General features: G+C 35.3%; 1 protein-coding gene across 1 annotated transcript in view; it reads left to right on the top strand.

The window, feature by feature from the left end:
• Nucleotides 1-21923, top strand: part of PSMD1 (proteasome (prosome, macropain) 26S subunit, non-ATPase, 1) — an 84571-nt gene that overhangs the window by 6215 nt on the left and 56433 nt on the right. The window contains exons 5-16 of the mRNA XM_008587765.1: nt 2259-2464; nt 4583-4726; nt 7005-7231; nt 8428-8488; nt 9777-9905; nt 12322-12410; nt 12887-12965; nt 13660-13833; nt 15898-16009; nt 16570-16766; nt 17740-17835; nt 18422-18486. Coding sequence (XP_008585987.1) covers nt 2259-2464; nt 4583-4726; nt 7005-7231; nt 8428-8488; nt 9777-9905; nt 12322-12410; nt 12887-12965; nt 13660-13833; nt 15898-16009; nt 16570-16766; nt 17740-17835; nt 18422-18486 — 1579 coding nt within the window. The remainder of the gene's footprint in view (nt 1-2258; nt 2465-4582; nt 4727-7004; nt 7232-8427; nt 8489-9776; nt 9906-12321; nt 12411-12886; nt 12966-13659; nt 13834-15897; nt 16010-16569; nt 16767-17739; nt 17836-18421; nt 18487-21923) is intronic.

A 21923-nucleotide genomic window follows, 5' to 3' on the forward strand; every position in this document is an offset into this window, starting at 1 on the left:
GATCATAGTTACAGAGAGCTCAAGGGTATGTTCTCTGTCAAAAGTGTACAATGTAGATATTTTGCATTGCTGATTAAGAGGAGATATGTATTATTCACCTGAACTCTTTTTTTATTCCCCCCTGGTGACTGGACTGTATGGGGATCTGAACCCTTGACCTTGGTGTTACAACACTATGCCCTAACCAACTGAGCTAACAGGCCAGCCCTTGACCTGACTCTTAAAAGGAGAAAGTTGGTATTCTTTTTCAGAAATTGGGAAATGCTACACCAGGGGGTCAAAAGAGGTACTTTCAGATGTCCCTGAAGTTCTAACTAGGATTCTGGGTTCACATTTTTAAAGTTTTTGCTGTGATGGTATGAAAATGATGTAAGTGACTTCAGATTGCACTGCTGTTTGGGGGCTCATTGAATTGGGCTTTTCGACTGTGAATCCTATGGGAGTAACGGATGGTTTTAAAGGATAGACCGTATGAAACCAGAACACTTTCATCACATTAACTTGTGGGGTAGGGGTGTTAAATATGCTTATCTCTTTTCTATTATTTGATGGACTTTTTTGATGAATGTTGATAATTTTTTCCAACAGTAACTTGCAGTGCTGCCATTTTACAAGTTATGCTTTTGAACAGGTCTATTGATATAAAGTGCTATGAGGCAGATTTTTTAAAACATCAGTGAGATTTGTGAAGGGGTATACAAAATAGAATTCAGGAAAGTCTTCTTAGGATCTTAATGAATATCATAAACAATTCCTCCAGAAAATTCAAGACTAGTAAATCTTCTCCCAGTGTAATAGGACTTTAACTGGGAATAAGGCCAGATTAAGGGCTTTAGGGCTTTAGTTATAACGTAAACCTGGGATATAGTTATGACATAAACATAAACTTGGTGAGTGAAAGCATGAATATCATTTGAAACCTGGCAAGTGCATTTTTCCTATATAATCTAAGGAAAATTCCCCATATATTCTAATTCTGAAGTTCCTCTCTGATGAGGTTAGGGTAATGTTTCCTCACTTAACTACAGCTGGTTTGAAAAGCTCATATTTGGGCCTATGGTTTTGAAAATTTTCTACAACCAGAATTGTTTAAAGTCTGTTTTGTGACTGCTAATTTATTCTTAATAACTCTACCTGAACCTTTATGGTTCTGCTTGGATAAACTTTAAATGTGGTATATTCTAATTTATAAAAGTCCTCTGCTTCCCCCAAAATACAGACTCATTTAACATGGGCCATCAATTCTTCATGCTAGTTCAAATTATTTGTTTCTTGGGGCTGTAGTATGCAAGTAATTAATCTTGTCCTAGTCCCCTTTCTTCTCTTTGAAAGGGAGAGAGACAAGCCAGTGAGTTATAGAGAGGGTAACTAGTCTATATGTCATTCCTCTTGGACGACTATTTATCTTCCTTATGAAGATGGAAGAAGGCTTAGGGAAATTACCTGTTTTCTTTGTATTTAGAAAGTTTAAGGTGCGATTGCGAAAAAATGTAATTAAGTTGTAAACAGACAGTAGTGTTTCTCATCAGGTGTGCTATTGGTACCCTTCAGTATGTCTCTTCACCCTCCCCATCCACCTACATCACTATGAAATGTGGAAGCCAAATTGTGCACATACATTATACAGTGAATATTCAGACACCCTCCTGGGTAAAATAAATTCCATCTACCTCACATTGTAGCAATGAATATTTCACCTAATTTACTATAATTGCTGGAAAAGTTTTTGGAAATCTTTGGAATTGCTTTTAGAACCTATGGCACATTTCAGGTCATTTTACCATTATTCTACAAAGATGATTTAGACACAGTCCTTACTCTCAAACTGCTTGTAGTTTCATTAATGTGAAGAAGTCTAATATATTGCTGTGTGGTTAATTGCTATAATAGGCCTTTTTAAATATCCTCAATAATGGCAAATATTCGTTTTTGAAAAGTGAAATAGTCAGCAGCTATTTCTAGCCAACTCCTTTGAATAAGCAGCTTAGTCAAGTAGAGTAATGTAATTTTGGTCAAAATAACGAGATAGAGATATTTTGAATAATGTCAGACTTATTGGAATTGGTGTTTAGTCCCCCACTGTAACCATTATGAAGAGAACAATATTAATTTGAATGTGTAAGTTTTAGCATTTTAAGATTTGTTTCTTACTTTGTACTCATCTCATAACTATATATGATTGTAAATGTAGACATTGTCCTTTCTGGTAGTTTAACCCAATGTACAAGGTAATCAGAGTTCTTTTGTTTTCTCCATAGCAAAATGCATAGATCACTACACCAAACAGTGTGTAGAAAATGCAGATTTGCCTGAAGGAGAAAAAAAGCCAATTGACCAGAGATTAGAAGGCATTGTAAATAAAATGTTCCAGCGATGTCTAGATGATCACAAGTATAAACAGGCTATTGGCATTGCCCTGGAGACACGAAGACTAGATATCTTTGAGAAGACCATACTGGAATCGGTAGGTGGATGATGTCATTTAGAGATTGTTATTGATGGGGAATCGGCAAAGCAAGTTACTCAAACTGAAAGTCTCATGGGTAGTAAAAAGAAAATCTAGTTTAGAAATAAGATGCTCTTTTGCCAAATGTTTTATTTTTATATTTATATATGAGCCTTGGCTATGTTTTGTGTTCATAGAATATCTGCTTTTATCTTACTACATTTCTTTATTCCTTTGAAGTCTTATATGGGGAAGTTGTATAATTACCCTGCCTTTCTTAAGTACAATAGTACTTTTTAATTACTATAGTAGTATATTGATAAACTATTCTAATGCATTTATTGCTAAAACTACAAACTAGATTCCTTGTTTGACCACCAAAGTGGTCAGAAAGGTGCAAATCTGAGTTAAATGGATATTGATCTGCAGTCCCACTTTGCCTCATCACCTGTCCTTCTCCATGAGCTAGCTCTCTGCACTTCAGCTATTTTGGCCTCTTGTATCCTAGATGTACCCTGCCCCATTCACTCTTCCAGAAATATTCTTTCCTTTCTTTTCTTTACCTGCTTCATTCCTGTTTATGATTTAGAGCTCACCTCAACTGTCACTTGTTCGCAGAGCCTTTTTTCAATCCCTAATCATACCCTCTTCAACCCCTACTGCAAAGACTAGGTTCAGTTCTTTTGTTAATCTCATGGATTCCTATATTCTTTTCATAGTATTTATCACTTACAATATTTGTATTATTAGGTAGTTAATGTCTGTCTTTCCCACCAGATTATAAGCTCCATCATGACAGGTATTTTGTGCCTTTTTCATCACTTTGTCTCCAAAGCCTAAGTCAGTGTTTAGCAGCAGTAGTAAGATTTGTTTTAATGAGTATATAAATGAACAACCTGATGTGATAGAATGGCCGTTGTCTCACTCTCAATTTCATTTTTGTAGCCTCCTCTTGTCTTCATGTGAATACAATTAAAATATTTGACTTCATTTGTTCAACAAATATTCTTTGAATGCCTACTATGTGCCAAACACTATTCTAAGCATTGGAGACACAGTGGCAAACAAGACCAGAAAATTTTTTGCCCAAATCGAACAGTCCATTGGGGAATCTAGAGGGAAAACAGGCAGTCAAACAAATAAATATACTGTAAGATAAAGGGGTGATAAATGTTTTTAAAAAATAAAGCAGTGTAAGAAATGCATCTTACTTTGCATTCCAGAGCACATATACTTATAGATATATTTCATTACACACTGGTGAATCACAATTCACTATCTGAGAAACATCCTGTAGTTCTTCTGTATACTAGTTTATGTTGAAGGACTTTTATAGAGTGGTATCTCAAATATTAGACGTGCTTTTGACTACCACAAGTAAAACACACATGGTCTGGGTCAAAGTTTCCTCATAGGCAGAGTACCAGACAGGTGTAACAGCTTGAGTCAGTTAGAGCTAGGGATAGTTATACCACATTGTTTCCTGGCCAATGAGTGTAGAGGCAGTAAGTCATGAGGGTGTCTAGTAGCAAGGTAGGAAGCAGAAAGACTTCAGACTACTGAAAAGCATAGCCACTCAGGTATGGACAGTTTTACACATCTTTTTACAATGATTAATAGCATTATTCTGTTGTAGTATACAATGTTCATATAATCATGATCCTGGGTAATAAATATTAAATTGTTTTGAATCCATTTTTTTTTTCCTTTTTGTCTTTTTTCGTGACCGGTAACGGGATCGCAACCCTCAGTGTTGCGCCTGTACCGCGACCAGCAACGGGATCGCAACCCTCGGTGTCGCGCCCGCACCACGCTCAGCCAGTGAGCAGACCGGTCTCTATATGGGATCTGAACCCTCAGCGGGAGCGCCGCCGTGCTCCCAAGTGCCACACTCAACCAAGTGCACCACCGGGCCGGCCCTGAATCCATTTTTTAATGACGATATGGAAATATGCAATTCTTCTTTTAAGATTTTCATCTATAATGGTTTTAAAATTTTGTTTTTATTGTTTGAAGTGTTTCTAATCATTGGCTGCCTATAATGACTAAACAAGGTGGATTAAAATAATTCAGTTGCTAAGTAAACAAATGCTTTAGTAACCAGATAATGATGTGTATTTAAATTATCTCTTTCAGAATGATGTTCCAGGAATGCTAGCTTATAGCCTCAAGCTCTGCATGTCTTTAATGCAGAATAAACAGTTTCGGAATAAAGTACTAAGAGTTCTAGTTAAAATCTACATGAACTTGGAGAAACCTGATTTTATCAATGTTTGTCAGGTAATTAGATCATATCACATTACTCCACACTGTGCTGGGCCACGTTACACCTCATTACATTATATTACATTATATTACTGTAATGTCTTCATACATGTATCTCAATTGATCTTCACAACAGCCCTGTGAAGATAAGGTATGTGATGTATATTCCTTTTTACTGATAGAAAATTGAACCTCACAACACTTAAAACCTATTTTATTATAATGCACTCTTTCTATATGTTTTTATTTTTTCATTTTGAAAATAATCCAACCATTTAAGGAAATTTTGGAAACAAAGGTTTTAAAAAAAAAGGTAGAAGAAAAGATAAAAACAGTGCCTATGCTATATTGTCATTCTGAAAATAATTCAACGTGTAAACATTGTCTATGGTTTCATTACCCAAATACAACCAAAACATTTGGTATATTTTCTTTTATCTCTTTATGTATGAATTTCCTTGCACATTAAAAAAAATGATGTTCAGATGGTACAAAAAATGTAGAAAATGAAAAGTAAGTCTTTGCCTTTCCCAAAGGTAATAGGTAGATGTTTATCCTCATTATTGGCACAGGTAGATCTACTGCATTCTTTTCAATAGTTATATTTTATTGACTGGAGGTAACCATAGGCTTGCTTTTTATAAATTACACTGTATACATATTTGTTTTCTGCTTAGAGCTTAGCATTTTATTGCACATCTTGTTATTTCTTCACTATAATATGCTCTTGTGTGTTTTCATCGTCTATACTTTTTAAAATTAGATTAAAACCTCATTTTAAAAATGCTTTTTAAAGCCAATTTGGAACATAAAATGCTGAAAGAAAAAATATCCACATTTAAATCACCCAAAATCAACTTAAGGTTTTAAGTTGACTTTTTGTATCACCCAAAGTCAGTTTAACAGTGCATTTCCTTTCGGTTTTCTCTTTGTAGATTTTTGGAGTTTTATTTGTCTCTAAATAATTTTTTTTTTTTTTTTTTTTTTTTTAAAAAGATGACCGGTAAGGGGATCTCAACCCTTGACTTGGTGTTGTCAGCACCACGCTCAGCCAGTGAGCGAACTGGCCATCCCTATATGGGATCCGAACCCGGGGCCTTGGTGTTATCAGCACCGCACTCTACCGAGTGAGCCACGGGCCGGCCCTCTAAATAATTTTTAATAGCTTTTTTAAAAGTTTTTTAAAAACTTGTATGAAAAATAGTAATTCCCTGCTATCTTCCACTTTGTATTACAGTTTCATTCCTTAGAGGCAATTTTATTTCTTTTAGCTGTTTTACTCCTTGTCTTTTTATAATTTTAAAAAGTTTATTGTACATTTAAAAAGTATATTTTTTGAACAGATAATATATTCACATAATTTAAAGTTCAAAAAGAACCATAGGGTATATATACAGTGCAAAGTCTTCTTCCTACTCCTTTCCTCCAGCTACCACGTTCCTTTTCCTGAAGGCAAACAGTATCAATTATATATAGCCTTCAACTTAACAGTTGTCCATGTTGTACCTTTTCTCAAGCTCTTGTTCTTAACTCTTGCTTGATTCTGCAGTAGTCATTCAGTGTATGTACTCCGCCTTACTTAACCATTCCCCTGTAAGTGTTCACTTTGTTTCCATTATTTCCTGTTCTTCATTTATAATAACTTTGTGTTTATTTTGAGGTTGATTTACTTGGCTACTGAAGGGAACAGGAAGATTTAAATTGATCTCTTAAAAGAAAAATCCCTTGGATCCCCATGCCAGCCAGCCACCAAAAAAAAAGAAAAAGAAAAAAAGAAAGAAAGAAAAGAAAAATCCTAACTTTATTGGATAACTTTGTTAAAACATATGGCAGATCATGAGAGTAGTAAGAGAAATGATTCAAAATGGTAATCTTAAAGTCCTTATCCTGGCTCAGCACAATACAATGTGTGTTAAATGAATGAATGACTCACACAATATATGGTAAAGCAGAAAGTACAACTTAAGGAGCACTTAGTATAAATTAGGGGTAAGATTTAAAGAAGCCAAGATTCATTCAGCAACCAGTATTGAATACTGATAATTATGAGGCACAATATTAGGGGTTATGAATATAATTTGTATGGAGTTCCGTATGGAAGGCAGATGCCATTTTTAGAAAAACTTCATCTAGTGCTGGGTTCAGAAACAGAATACTAGACTAGATGGTTAGTCAGCCCCAGTTAGCTTATGCTTATATTTTAAGGTTTCCTAAAATGTTGACAGTCATTCTCTAATTACCCGATAGATAAAGTTTTCAATTATTATGTAATTGTTCTTTATCTCCATTTCAGTGCTTAATTTTCTTAGATGATCCTCAGGCCGTGAGTGATATCTTAGAAAAACTGGTAAAGGAAGACAACCTCCTAATGGCTTATCAGATTTGTTTTGATTTGTATGAAAGTGCTAGCCAGCAGTTTTTGTCATCTGTAATCCAGAATCTTCGAACTGTTGGCACCCCTATTGCTTCTGTGCCTGGATCCACCAATACGGGTACAGTTCCGGGATCAGAGAAAGAGAGGTATAAGTATCTTTTCTGCATCAGAACTAATTGAACAATCTTTATTTCCTTTTGGGAATAGGTAGAATATTCACAGACAGCATATTTTAAGAATAAATAAGTTTAACCATTAGCTTTCATAGATTGTAAAGTCTTATTAGACAGTCGCTCTGTTTTGCACTGTGCTAGGCATCGTAAGGAAAACCAAAGAAATGAACATTTCTGAAAAGAAATAGAAGTTGGTAGGGAGTGCCTACCAATAGCATGTGTATTATTTAATCAAGTAAATTGAAATTCTCGGTTGGGGTAGGTGGGCTAGCTTTTTTAGGAATTTGAGTTAGATATATCTGGGTGAGATATGTGGAAAAACATTTTCAGCTTTTTGTGTTTTTATTAGAACTAAATACATAAATATCTTAGGCTGACACATTATTAGATTTTATTTTTCTGTATTTCCTTACACATTTAGACTACTTATTAAATGTTTGTGTCTTAGTTATGCCTATTTATTTTCCTTCTAAAGTTGTCCACATAACAGTGACAGTCATTCTTTTGAAACCTAAATAAGATGTCACTCCCCTCTCAACATCTAGTACCTTCCAAAATACATTTCAGAATAAAATTCTAAGCCCTGAAAGTAGCCTACAAGGCCCCCTACTTGGTCTGGCCTTTTCATACCCCCCTTCATCTCTTTCTTCTTTACTCACTGCCTTCAGACCTCACAGATCTCCTGGCTCTGTTTCTTTTCCCACTTTTATTTGGGCCTTCTTTTTGCTGTCCCTGCCTTCTTAATTTGCATTCTTGGCCCAACATTTTCTCCTCCGTATGGTACTTTGATGTAGAAGGGAGTATTGGCTAGTTTTAAGAGCTGTTGGGGTCCCAATTGCTTCACTTCAGACTGGTTTAGTAGCTGGTGGTGGTTATTCTCCAACTGACTGTGAATGGGGAAAATACTTTTTCATCGGTTTTTGTTGTATGTGTTGCTCATGGATTTTGCTAACCTAGTTGCTTTGCATGTTTTTATTAATTTATTTGGGGGAAATTCAATAATTGGGCTGCCTCCATCTTAGAAATGTTTAGAATCTTATTTCTTAATAGTAATATGAAGTAAACATTTTCTTGCAAAATATTTAATCTGGGTATTGTTCAGATCTGTGACAGGAACCAATTGCTTGCACATTTATTGGGTTATTGATCATTGTTTCTCTTCATTTTAGTGACTCAATGGAAACAGAAGAAAAGACAGGCAGTGCACTTGTAGGAAAGACGCCAGAAGTGGTGAGTATACTTTTCGAAGCTGAACTTGCCATTTAACATATAGTCCCATGGTATATTGTACATTTTTTTTTTTTTTAAGGGGATCTTAACCTTTGACTTGGTGTTGTCAGCACCACGCTCTCCCAAGTGAGCTAACTAACCATCTTTATAGGGATCCAAACCTGTGGCCTTGGTATTATCAGCACCACGCTTTCCCAAGTGAGCCATGGGCTGGCCCTGTAAATTCTTTTAAATAAGTGTTACAAGCCTGCTTTTATGAAAGTTTATTATTAAGTTTGATAGCAAAGTCATTTTATAAAATTGGGTTTTCTGTAAAAAATAAAATTTTAAAGATTGATCCAAAACAGCACTTAGAAGAAATCAAATCCATGGGTCTTTGGCAAAGGATAATCCTTGCCCAGAATAACTTCAAATTACCTGTCACAGGGTGAGAAAAAAACATGACCTCTAACAAATAACACCTTATCATGAGGAGGGGGAGCAAGTTAGTTTTTGTTGTTTTTGATGTTTGTGGTGTATGGAAGGGTGGAGTAAATATTAGAGCAGTCATCTGTTGGATGTGTTTCCTCCGTCAGGACTTTTGGTTTCTGATGCTCAGGTATATAAACTTCAGATGTTCTTCACCTGGATAGAGTTGTGTTAGTGGCTTGGTAGTTTGTGAGATCATTCATGTAGAGTCATGCATCACTTAAATGACAGGGATACCTCATTAGGTGATTTTGTCATTGTGCGAACATCATAGAGTGTACTTATATATACCTAGATGATATATATATAGCCTGCTGCACACACAGGCTATATGGTATTGATCATTGCTCTGACCACCATCATGCATGCAATCCATTTTTGACCAAAACATTGTTATGCTGTGCGTGACTCCATATATGTTTATTAAAGGTACTTTTAGTCTTCTCAATTTTGAGTAGGTAATTTCTCATCTAAAGTATAAGCTGACTCTGTATAAAGTAATTTTCTTGCAAGTCATCAGTCATTTCCAATTTTTTTTTATTGTTGAAATATTTTAAATTGGAAGCTTTTTCAGAATGAGTTATATTCTTCCCTCAAGCTGTTATGATATCTCAGTGGCTTCTTATAAAGAAATAAACTATTCTTTCTCTCAAATAAATGATTATTGAGTTTTCTAGATTCTACTGTTTAAATACGAGTTTTGTTGTCTGTATGGATGGTTTGAAATTCACTAGTTTAGGATTGAGGAAATAAAGTTGGCTTGGTGGATTTCAGTAATATGTGAATTTTCATTCTTGTTTGTTTATGTTTGTTTTGGCAGAGTCCAGAGCCCAAGGACCAGACTTTGAAAATGATTAAAATTTTAAGTGGTGAAATGGCTATTGAGTTACATCTGCAGTTTTTAATACGAAACAATAACACAGACCTTATGATTCTAAAAAACACAAAGGTAGGAAATTCTTATTTATTTATTTTAATTTTTCAATATACAATATAGTTGATTTTCATGTCCCTTTATCAATTTCTCCTTTTCCTCCCTCCCTCTTCCCACTCCCCCCCCCCATCAACATCATATCTGTTCACGTGTCTTAACGAAATCAAGGAATTGTGATTGTTGTGTCTTCTTTCCTCACCCCTCCACCCCATTCATTTAATTACTTATTTTTTTTTATTAGCTCCCACAAATAAGTGAGAACATGTGGTATTTCTCTTTCTGTGCCTGGCTTATTTTACTTAATGTAAGTCCATCCATGTTGCCGCGAATGGTAGTATTTCTTTTGTTTTTTTTTAATAGCAGAGTAGTATCCCATTGTGCAGATGTACCACATTTTCCTTATCCACTCATCCGATGATGGGCATTTAGGCTGGTTCCAGCTCTTGGCTACTGTAAATAGTGCTGCAGTCAACATGAGAGTGCAGGTATCTCTTCGACATGATGATTTCCATTCCTCTGGGTATATACCTAGCAGTGCAATAGCTGGGTTGTATGGTAGACCTATCTGTAATTGTTTGAGGAACCTCCATGCCATTTTGCAGTCCCACCAACAGTGTAGGAGGGTTCCTTTTTCTCCACATCCTCACCAGCATTTGTCATTCTCAGTCTTTTGGATATTAGCCTGATGTGAATTTTGCATATATTTTCTCCCACTCTGTTGGATGTCTTTTTGCTCTGTTAATTGTTTCTTTTGCTGTGCAGAAGCTTTTTCATTTGATATAATCCCATTTGTTTATTTTTCCTTTGGTTGTGTGTGCTTTTGTGGTCATATCATAAAGACTGTACCTAATCCTACTTCCTGGAGGGTTTCCCGTATGTTTTTTTTAAGGAGTTTTATTGTTTCGGGACATATTTTTAAAATTTTTTAAGATTTATTTCTTAGTTGAATGTAGGTACTTATATATTTTATTTCTTGTTGAATACTTTATGAGATTTTATTTCCGATCAAGGAAATAAATATTTAAGTTTTTATAAAAATAACAATAGGTGAAACTCTTGGACTTATTGGAAAGGAAAGGGAATTAGCAATGATTGAGCCCCTGGTTTTTTTGCTAGTCTCTTGTTGGGAAGCTTAGTGAATTTTTTTTTTCTTTCATTTTTTAAAAGCTTTTTATCTTAATATATACATGTAGCCATTGGGTGAATGGCACAATCATAATATTAATATAGTTTATGTGTCTATATTTCCCACTGAACCATGCTGTCCTTGAGAGCAGGGATTCTTACCTTATTGCAACCTTTGTTGAAATACTAATCCTCAAAATTAATATTAATTTGGGCCGGCCTGGTGGCGTACTCAGTAGAGTGCGGCGCTTGGGAGCGCGGTGACTCTTCCGCCGAGGGTTCGGATCCCATATAGAGACCAGTCCGCTCACTGGTTGAGCGTGGTGCGGGCGCGACACTGAGGGTTGCGATCCCGTTACCGGTCACGAAAAAAGACAAAAAGGGAAAAAAAAAATTAATATTAATTTTAGAATAGGCAATGTATTTGTTTGGTTCAAAAATACTTTAATATTTGGGGGCTGGCCCGTGGCTCACTCGGTAGAGTGCGGTGCTAATAACACCAAGGCCACAGGTTCGGATCCCATATAGGGATGGCTGGTTAGCTCACTGGGTGAGCGTGGTGCTGACAACACCAAGTCAAGGGTTAAGATCCCCTTACCGGTCATCTTTTTAAAAAAATAAAATAATAAAATAAAATTAAAAAAAAAAAATTTTAATATTAAAAGATATACAGCATGAAAAATCTTCCTATCTTCCCTCATTTTCTTATTTATTCAAAACCCCTTCCCAAAGTAATTTATTCTGCTTTTTTTTTTTTTTTTTTACAGCCATATAGCTTTCAATGACTAAATAGTTGTTTTACTGAAGCAGATGTAATAATGCTTTTTGGAATTTTTAATGCAATGTTTACAAATGGTAAAAAGACAAAGAATCACATAATTTGCATTTATGACAATTATTTGGAGCTAGTCTTTATCATATATTCTCATTAAAAATAAACAAAATTACTTTGGTGACTGTCAGAGGTGCAGGCCAGAAGAGGTGCAGCTCCTCTGCTTACTCCAACACCATGGAGACCTTGGGCAAGATGCTGAAGAGAATTGGCAAGTTAAACTATTCAGAAACTCAAGAATAGGAAATCTGCCATTGACCTTGTTAAGACTACAAATAAAACTCTTTTTGACTGCTTGTTTTTATAATCTAGCTATTTAGTCTTTATAAAGAAATATCCAAGATCCATATTTTAAAAATAAGTTCAATTTGTTTATGTTTTTGCCACAGAATATGGCTTCTGTGTTTATGTTCATGAGTGTGCACGTGTATGAATACTTTGCCAGTGATAAAAAATCTGCATTTGTTTTTGTAGGATGCGGTACGGAATTCTGTATGTCACACAGCAACTGTTATAGCAAACTCTTTTATGCACTGTGGCACCACCAGTGACCAGTTTCTTAGGTAAATATGCTTGGAGAGTTCCACTTTGGTTTAAAATCATCTTTAGCAGAGACTGTGTTGACACTATTACATGGATGTGGAGGGCTTTCCTTGCCGACCAGTCCAGAGTTCTAAATTATATTTTTTTCTATTTTATAAGTATTTTTTATTGCATATGCCTTCGTGTTTTAAGGTAAAATTAATCCCTTTATTAGTTGGCTTGCTTATAGGCTTTTGAAGGAAATATGTTAAGCTCTGAAAATTTTAAATTATTTTGGTTTTGTTCATGGTGGAATTATATATTATGCATTTAAAAAATCTTCAAATTATTAAAAACAACTTAAGAGGTAAAGTAGAATTAGCAGTAACTAGAGGTTCATAAAGTAAAATGATTTGAAATGATTTAAGGTGAAATCGTAATGCCTTGACCTTAGCATTAAAAAGCTTTATGGAATTGATTTGTCGTAATAGTATTACCAAGTTTTCTTTTCTTACAGAGATAACTTGGAATGGTTGGCCAGGGCCACTAATTGGGCAAAATTTACTGCTACAGCCAGTTTGGGTGTAATTCATAAGGTAATGTATATTGATCAGTGTGAACAGGCATCAGAACAGAAGCAATTTTTCCAGGGTAGAAAAAATAAATTTATTATATAGTTCATTGAGAAATACAAGGGTATTTCACACAGTTCGTGGAAAAATAGAATTAAAAGATAATACAAGGGCTGGTTGGTTAGCTTAGTTAGTTAGAGAATGGTGCTGATAACTCAAAGGTCCAGGATTTGATACCTGTACTCGTCAGACACCAAAAAAATAATAATAATACAAATCTTTCCATGATCTTTTTAAAAACCCCTTGTATGTTTTGTTAAGTCAGTTCATCTTACAAGGAGGGATGAAGTAAATAAAATATTAAAATACGTTTGTGGTTGTCTTTAATAAAAGGTAGAAATGCTTTTTGTAGGAAGACTAAGCTATTTTGCAAAGGATGAATTGAAGTATTATTTGCATACTCTAATATGAATTTGGGAAAGTGTTATAAAAGGAAAAAAATTAAAGCGTTCATGATGTATTCTAATCAGGGTGTCACTGGGTCTCTTAAAGGATCTCCTTGTTCGAGTGATAAAGTTGTATGAGAGAGAGCCCCCCTACTTCCTTCTCTTTCAGCAATTGAAAATTCTAGGGAAAAGGCAGTGGTCATAGAAAATGTTATGTCTTTTTCTGTCTCACTTTTTCTTACTGACATCTTTGTTGTGGCTCAAATTTACAGGGTCATGAAAAGGAAGCATTACAGTTAATGGCAACATACCTTCCCAAGGACACTTCTCCAGGATCAGCCTATCAGGAAGGTGGAGGTCTCTATGCATTGGGTCTCATTCATGCCAATCATGGTGGTGATATAATTGACTATCTGCTTAACCAGCTTAAGAATGCCAGCAATGATGTAAGTATTAAACTGGAAAACTAAATTTCCATTCTTAAGAGTCCAGGAAAACATTGTATGTCTCAAATTATTTTAGTGAATAGAGATTTTGTAGGATTTGGGAATACTCAAAACAGTTCTATTCTTATAGAGTTGGGGTTTTTGTTTGTTTGTTTTTAAAGTTAATTTCATTTCCTTCTCTATAAGCTAAAATTGTGCTTCTCGATCCTGTGTGTGACAAGCAAAACAAAAGTACCGGGTATTTGTAAAACATATATTGTGTTCCCACACTTCAGGGTCTTGGAATGTTATAACTATAAGTGACCTTAGTTATCATCTAGTCTAACCCTATTATTTTACAGGAAACCAAAGCCCAAAGGAATTGCAGATACTCAGAAATCAGAATTCTTGCTTGTTTTGATCTTTGATAATTTTTTAAATGTAATTCTTTTGGAAAACTTATTAAGCAGCTTTAAAATAGGAACCTTGAAATAGGATTTTAGCCTCAACTTTTATGTTAGAGTAAACTGTTTTAGAGGGCTATCAAGAGAGTGGTTAAATGAACCAGGAAACCTTGTTGTCATACTTCAATGAAAAGGTTGAGACTAATAGGATGAGCTGTCTCAGCTAATAAGCCGCTTATTCACAAATCTTGTGAACATATATATATATACATTTTTACCTCATTTCCTCTGGTTTCAGGTGGAAATTTTATGAGACAGGGTTTTTTGTTTCAAAAAACAACAGCAATAGACAGCAATAGAAACCTGTTCCAACTTACTCAAACAAGAAATTTGTATTAGTCCGTTTTGTGTTGCTATAACAGAAATACCTGAGACTGGGTAATTTATAAAGAACAGAGGTTTATTTGGCTTACGATTCTGGGACAGCTGCATCTGGTGCAGGCCTCAGGCTGTTTCTACTCATGGCGGAAAGTGGCAGGCAGCCGACAGGTACAAGCAGATCACATGGCTAGAGGAAGCTAGAGAGAGAGAGAGGACATGCCAGGGTCTTTTAAAGAACCAGATCACGGGAACCAATAGAGCGAGAACTCATTCATTAATCCGCCCTCACCCAGGGAGAGCATTAATCCATTCATGAGGGATCTGCCCCCATGACTCAATCAGTTTCCAACACTGCCACATTGGGGCTCAAATTTCCACGAGTTTTGGAGGGGACAACACATCCAAACTCCATCAGAATTTATTAGAGGTAGCTTTTATAATTAATGGAAAAGTCAATGAACCAGTTCTCACTAAAGTTAAGAGCTAGGGGCAACTCCAGGGATCTCTGTAAGAGGAACTAATCAAATTATCTCTTCAGGGTCCTAACTGTCAGGATGAATGAACTTCAAACAGTTTTGGTCCTTGGATCATTCCACTTAAGAAAGATTAAAATTCCAGAGAAGGGGCATCCAGTAGGCCTGGCTTGGGTCACAGGCCTACATTTTGGCTAGTGGTAGGGGGATCTTATTAAATGACAGTCTTGCTAAGAATCTGACCAGTGGGAGAGGAGTATTCCCAAAGTAAGGTTGGGACGCTGTCACCTATAAAAGGACACTATGCATTTACAAATGACAGATGACCACTAAGAAGGTAACTTCCTTTTTCAAATGAAGACCAACTTTGTACTCTGACTCCGTTTTCTCCCACTTTCTTCACAACCCCAACTTTATCTTCTACCTCTATACTGCCTCCTTCCCCTCAGCCCATAAGCATACTCAAGTCTCTCCTGTCCTGAAAAAAAAAAACAACTTTCTCTGACACTTGCATCTCCTTCTTAGTTGCTGGTCAGTCTTTCTCCTCCCCTTCTTGTATAAACTTATTGAAAGAGAGTTGTACTTGGTCCACTGTCTTTTCTCCAATTCAGTGTTCAACTCACTATTAGTTTGCATCAGCATGCATCATTCTGTTGAAACTGAAATTGCTGAGGTTACTCCTGGCCTTCTGGTTATCAAATTCTTCAGTCATTCTCACTGAGCCAACCTCTGGATATTTAATACCAAAACATATTTTGAAATTAGAATGAAAGCTTGGATTTTAAGTACGGTGCACCAAATTAATGGAGCCAATGCTTTTTCCCCAGATCGTTCGACATGGTGGCAGCCTGGGCCTTGGTTTGGCTGCCATGGGAACCGCCCGCCAGGATGTGTATGATTTACTAAAAACAAACCTTTATCAGGATGATGCTGTGACAGGTAAGTATTTCTTTCTAAAGACAACAAACTTCAGGATTAGTTGATGTAACTGTAATATTTTTTTCTACCTATATTTTATAGCCTCTTATAATTCTAATGGATTTCTCTACTTGAAGAGGGAGTGAATTTTAACCCATTTGTCAGACTTACCTTATGAAAACATATTTTGTCATATATAGGCTTTCTAAAGTGGTATATCCTGTGTGTCCACTTGTATAACTGAATTTTGCAAATAGGAATTTATTAGAGTGATCTGCTTTATATCATGGGGTTATTCTGTACTGCTTGGTGATAATGTAAAAAAAAATGTCATAATGTCTCCTTTGAAATCACTGTAGGATTTGATGGTACGTTCTCATGGTTTAAAAGGAAAACAGCTATCAACGTGTGGATGTACTTCATAAAGTATCCCTTTTACCAGATGCTTTGAAACAATGCTGTTAGAAGCTAGTGGTTGTTTTTGATAGTTGATGCTGATAGGAGCTACTTTCAATTGGCTATGTTTATTGACTTTACAAACATAACTCTTATTTGTTAATGTTTCACTTTTTACTTGCTAGGAGAAGCAGCTGGCCTGGCCCTAGGCTTGGTTATGCTGGGCTCTAAAAATGCCCAGGCTATCGAGGACATGGTTGGCTATGCACAAGAGACTCAACATGAGAAGATTCTGCGTGGTCTTGCAGTTGGCATTGCATTAGTAATGTATGGGAGGATGGAAGAAGCCGATGCTCTCATTGAATCTCTCTGTCGCGATAAGGTGAGATCATATTTATCCTCTTCTCCCCTGAATCCCTCACTCTCCAGTTATCTCCAGGATGTAAAAAAAATTACATATCTTCACTGGTAATTATCTCTGGTCCTATCAGAACACCTGAGTACATTTGTTCATAAAACTTCTCACAAGATATATAAAGCCTAATAGAATTTAAGAGAGAAAAACACTGATTAGAAGAGATGAACGGGAGTAATTTGAGGATTTTAAATTTAGCCATGGCTTCAGATCAGTGATATTCAGATAAGCAGATCCAGAAAAGTTCTTTAGGAATTTACAAGTTGACATCTTTTAGAATAAAATTTCTTGAGTGATTTCATAGTCTTCTAACAAGATATAAAGTTTATTTACTTCATTATTCTTTCATCAAAAAATAGTGCCAATTTCTATACTTATTTTTTGGGTGAGCTTTTTTCCATTGCCTTTTGTTTTGTTTTTATAATAGTATTGTGTATGGTAGATAGTCAGTGGTAAGACTGTCCTCTATAATCTGATAAAAAAGAACCACACTATAGTTTAGTGATGAAATTACTAATTAATTTATTCAGTTTTCAAACTCCATATCTCTTCCACTCAGTGCTCAGCACCTGGGACTTAAATGATAAGATTAAAATGAGGTAGGATGTGGAGTTAGAAGCCAGCTTCTTTGTTGTTTGTTTGATAAAGTTGACTGCCATAGGGCTGTGAGTATTGGTATTGACTTGAATTTATACTTCTTACAAAGTATGAGGCAGGACAGGCATATTGCACTGAATATTGAGAATTAAGAACAGTTAATTCCTCCATACTAGAGTCTTTTGTTTCCCCATTTAGAAAACTACCAACCACAAAAGAGTTCTTAAGTTTGTTTCCCATCTAAAATCAACTTACCTGGTAAATGCTACTATGCCTGTAAAACTGTAGAAGTTACTATTTGAAATGATAAGTTGATGATTAATGCTGGATTATTCTTTCTTAGGACCCAATTCTTCGACGGTCTGGAATGTATACCGTAGCCATGGCTTATTGTGGCTCTGGTAACAACAAAGCTATTCGACGCCTGCTGCACGTTGCTGTAAGTATTCTTACCTTTCGTGGGAATGGGGTGGAAGGGTACATTTGCAGATGGACAATAAGTATCTAGGTGACTGCAGCACACATACCACATGACCACCCCCAATGGTCTCAGGTTCAGATCCTCATTTACGGGACACAATAGGCCATAATCTAGCACTAGGCTCACTTTGCTTTTCAGAAGGATAGGATAACAGTATGTCAGTATGAATGGAATGTGTAGCTCACAAAAGCTATAATGCAGCTGAAATTATCTTAAGAAGTAGCTCTGAATCTTAAACCTTACCAAGCCTTAAAGGCTTCTAAGCTCTGAAATGAAATTCTGAGATGACCTTTTCTAAATTGAGGAAAGTCTTTTTTTTTAATAATTACAAGTGTTTTTTTTTTTATTAATTAATTTATTATATGTATTTAAGGTGTGCAACATGATGTTTTTATATACATTGTGAGGGGAAAGACATTCTAATAAAGAAATAATATACTAATGAGGTCTAATTTACACTTGAATGATATGGGCCTTTCATACCAGTTTAGTCAAATAATAAAATTCATGGTATAGTGTTACCATCTTAAACTTTTTCCCATAGGTAAGCGATGTTAATGATGATGTCAGGAGGGCAGCAGTAGAATCACTTGGCTTCATCTTATTCAGGTAATAATTTCTAACTTCCAATTCTATTTATATGCCAATTCTTTTTGTAGTCAGTAACTAAATAGAAACTAAACATCTGAGGGATATATCTAGGTTCAGAGTGAAGATCATTTAACAATAAGATTACTACTATTCATCTAAAAAAAGAACAAAGTATGTCATAGGATTCTGAGAACCTATTTGAAAAGTAGTAAACTGGTTTAATTATTTTTGTTCATTTTTTGATAACATTCTGCTTATTCATTTAATTTAATTTTTAAAATCTAAACTATTTCAGTACTCTTCATGTATATTAGTAATTCATATGGGATGTTATCTCTTACACAGTTTTGTAAAGTTCTTGAAGCTCTAATAAAGAGCTTCAGGTACAGTAAAGTAAAAAGTAATAGGCCTTGTTTAAATGCAAAAGGGTAAAAATTTTGCAGATTAAAAAAAATTATTTTAGATTTGCAGATGTGGAGATGCCTTTGGCAATATAGTATAGTTGCATTTAAGAAGATACTATAAACCAATCTTCCTGGATTGACTCCTGGCTCAGCCTCTTACTAGCTGAGTGACTTTTGGCAAGTTACTCAACCTTTTTGAGCCTCAGTTTTCTCATCTTTAAAATGGGTATAATAATAGTGTGTATTTGAGAATATTGTTTTTTTGACTATTAAGCAAATTAATATATCTAATGTCCTTAGAACAACGCCTGGTGCTAGTAAGCACTATCTAAGCATGTGTTAGTAGTGGTAATTACAGTAGTCGTAATTGTGGATGTTGGTAGTAGTACGTGTCATAGTATTTCTTCCAGTAGTTTTCATTACTGTCTGCTTAGCTCCAATCTCAAATACCGATTTCTTTTTACCTAAGGTACTTTATCTTAAAATACAACTAAAGAAATTTGAAAATACTTTTTCAGCACTATTTGGATACTGCCTGTTACAGTTTATTTGTGATGAAATTACACAATAAAAAAGTTCCCAATGTACATGTTAGGTGAGTCAAGTTTCTCAGGTCCTTTTAATCTCTAGAAGAGATTTTCTACCCCACGTTCCCTGGGGGTAAAAGTTTGTTATAAAAATTGTAATGTAATTTAACATGTATTTCTTGAACATCCACTCTGAACTAGTTACAGGATTCTCTTTGTAATATCCCATATGAGAAGTCGTTCATTCATTGCAAGCTGTAAAATGTTTTCTTCCTATTGAGGATTAAAATGTTGAAAAAAACATGGACCCATATAGCAGGCTACTAGGTTTCTCCTTACACGAGTTTTCTTGAATGAAGTTGTTCAGCCAAATACTAATTTCTTTCATTGTATTTTCCTGTGACCCTCATTTCTCCAATTTATTCACAAAAGCATTAGAGAGCCTTTATTAAATACTAACGACATAATATTTACCCAGATCTACTAGTCTGGAACCTTTGGAACAGGATATGTGAGTAGTTGTGTATGATTGTTTTTTATGTGACACTTTTCATAGAAATGTCAGGTGTACATTGGTACTTCTCCCAAGATCTGACAAAACGGTGTATAAGCTGTTCTGCATTTTTTCAAAAGATCTGCAACAGATTCCATACTTTTAATTTCTTGAATTCCATCTTTTTTTCTCTTTTTGTACATTAGATTATTTAGCCACTGACAGTCTTTTTGCACTATTGCCAGTTTCTCCAAAATTTGTCAGCAGTGGCCATAATTACATCCACAAATTTCTTCTGTTTAGGTAGGTCATTCATTTAGCTTTAAGACTTGAAATAATTTAAGGCAGCCAGTCTCTTCACCTGTTTTGCATTGTGATTTTTTTTTTTTTTTTAACCTTTCTGGTCTAAAAATCATTATTTCAGAGAGAAAAGATGGAAGCAAAATATAAGCTGAGTAGTTTCTGTTTTCTTCCTGTCATCTTTGGCATATCATTGCAGCGAAGCTATGACCCTAACTTTTCCTTATTCTTGCTCTAGAGTTTAGACACAATTAAAAAACAAACAAAAAATGATTCATCATTGCCATCCAGGGTAGGTTTTTTTTTTTTTTTAGAATTTTTATTTGGAAGCTAAATAATTTTCATATGGAAAGTATATTCTTCCAGGCATACCCTAATTAACTGTCAGGTTGTGTAAAGTATTCTCTTACATTGTTTCCTTTCTTCATTGTCAGTGTTAATTATTCCTGTTGTCAGTAACTTTGTATTTCATATCAATATAAGTCAGTGGCCTGGTGTGTATAGTCTGCTGCATAGAAAGTTGATGGCCTTTATGAAACTGTTTTTCTTATCTTTTTAATCTCATAGTGCATTGCTCTTTAATTAACAAAATTTATTTCTGCCCTTATAGTTCCTGTAGCTCACATGTGTGTTAAATTCCTAGTTTCAGCAGCAGATGTCTCCTGTGAGTTGTTTTTAGGCTTTGCTGAGCTCTCTGCTACCTAAGATAGATCCATTTAATAAGTTCTTTTTAGGTGTATTAATTGGGCATGACTACTGAAAACATGTTAGTAAACACTTATTTGTACTTCAGCATATAGGGTGAAATTTGTGTAAAATTCTCATTTGTGGGCTAGCCTGGTGGCGCACTCGGTAGAGTGCGGCACTTGGGAGTGTGGCGGAGCTCCTGCCGAGGGTTCGGATCTCATATAGAGACCGGTCCGCTCACTGGTTGAGCGCGGTGCAGGCGCGACACCGAGGGTCGCGATCCCGTTGCCGGTCACGGTACAGGTGCGACACCAAGGGTTGCGATCCCGTTACCGGTCACGAAAAAAGACAAAAAAAAGGGGAAAAAAAAAATTCTCATTTGTATCATCTCCTATATTCACAGGATAGTCCAGGGAGTTGTAGTATTTATACTGTTTTTTTCTTCTGATATTTGTGGATTGTTATTTGTTTATAATGCTTTGATAACGTTAAAAAATTAAATTGAAAACTATTCTTACTAAGTTGAAATAAACCTAGTACATTAAGTGATTATTGGGCCCATTGTTATTTGTCTAGTTGGCAGATTATTATTATAAAACTGTACAGTATGTTGACTGAAACTTGGAGATGACTGAAACTTATTTGCAAGTGAATAGAATCTGAGTTATTTTAACTTTACACTGGAAAGGAAAATGAAGAAAAGTCAAAAGAAGCATTGGTCCTTATATAATTATTGAAATTAAGTTGCTATAATGGCAAACAAGTTGGTGATCTTATATGGATGTTTCTTAACATTAGACAGTCTTGGAAGTCACTAGTTGCTATTACTTAGACTGTTACAACATAAAATTAAATATTTTTCAATGTGTACATTCACATGCTTTCAGATATAGATGGGTCTTGCAAGATGAGTGAGAGATTCTTGGTAGTGATATCTTTTAGACCACATAAAATGATTCCTTGAGTATAAAAATGTTGCTTCATGATAGATCTTTATAATTCGAAGGAACCCCAGCAATCAACCAGTTACCACCAAATGCATGA

Source organism: Galeopterus variegatus, unplaced genomic scaffold, assembly GCF_000696425.1.
Source record: "Galeopterus variegatus unplaced genomic scaffold, G_variegatus-3.0.2 Scaffold4530, whole genome shotgun sequence".
NCBI classification, from domain to species: Eukaryota; Metazoa; Chordata; class Mammalia; order Dermoptera; family Cynocephalidae; genus Galeopterus; species Galeopterus variegatus.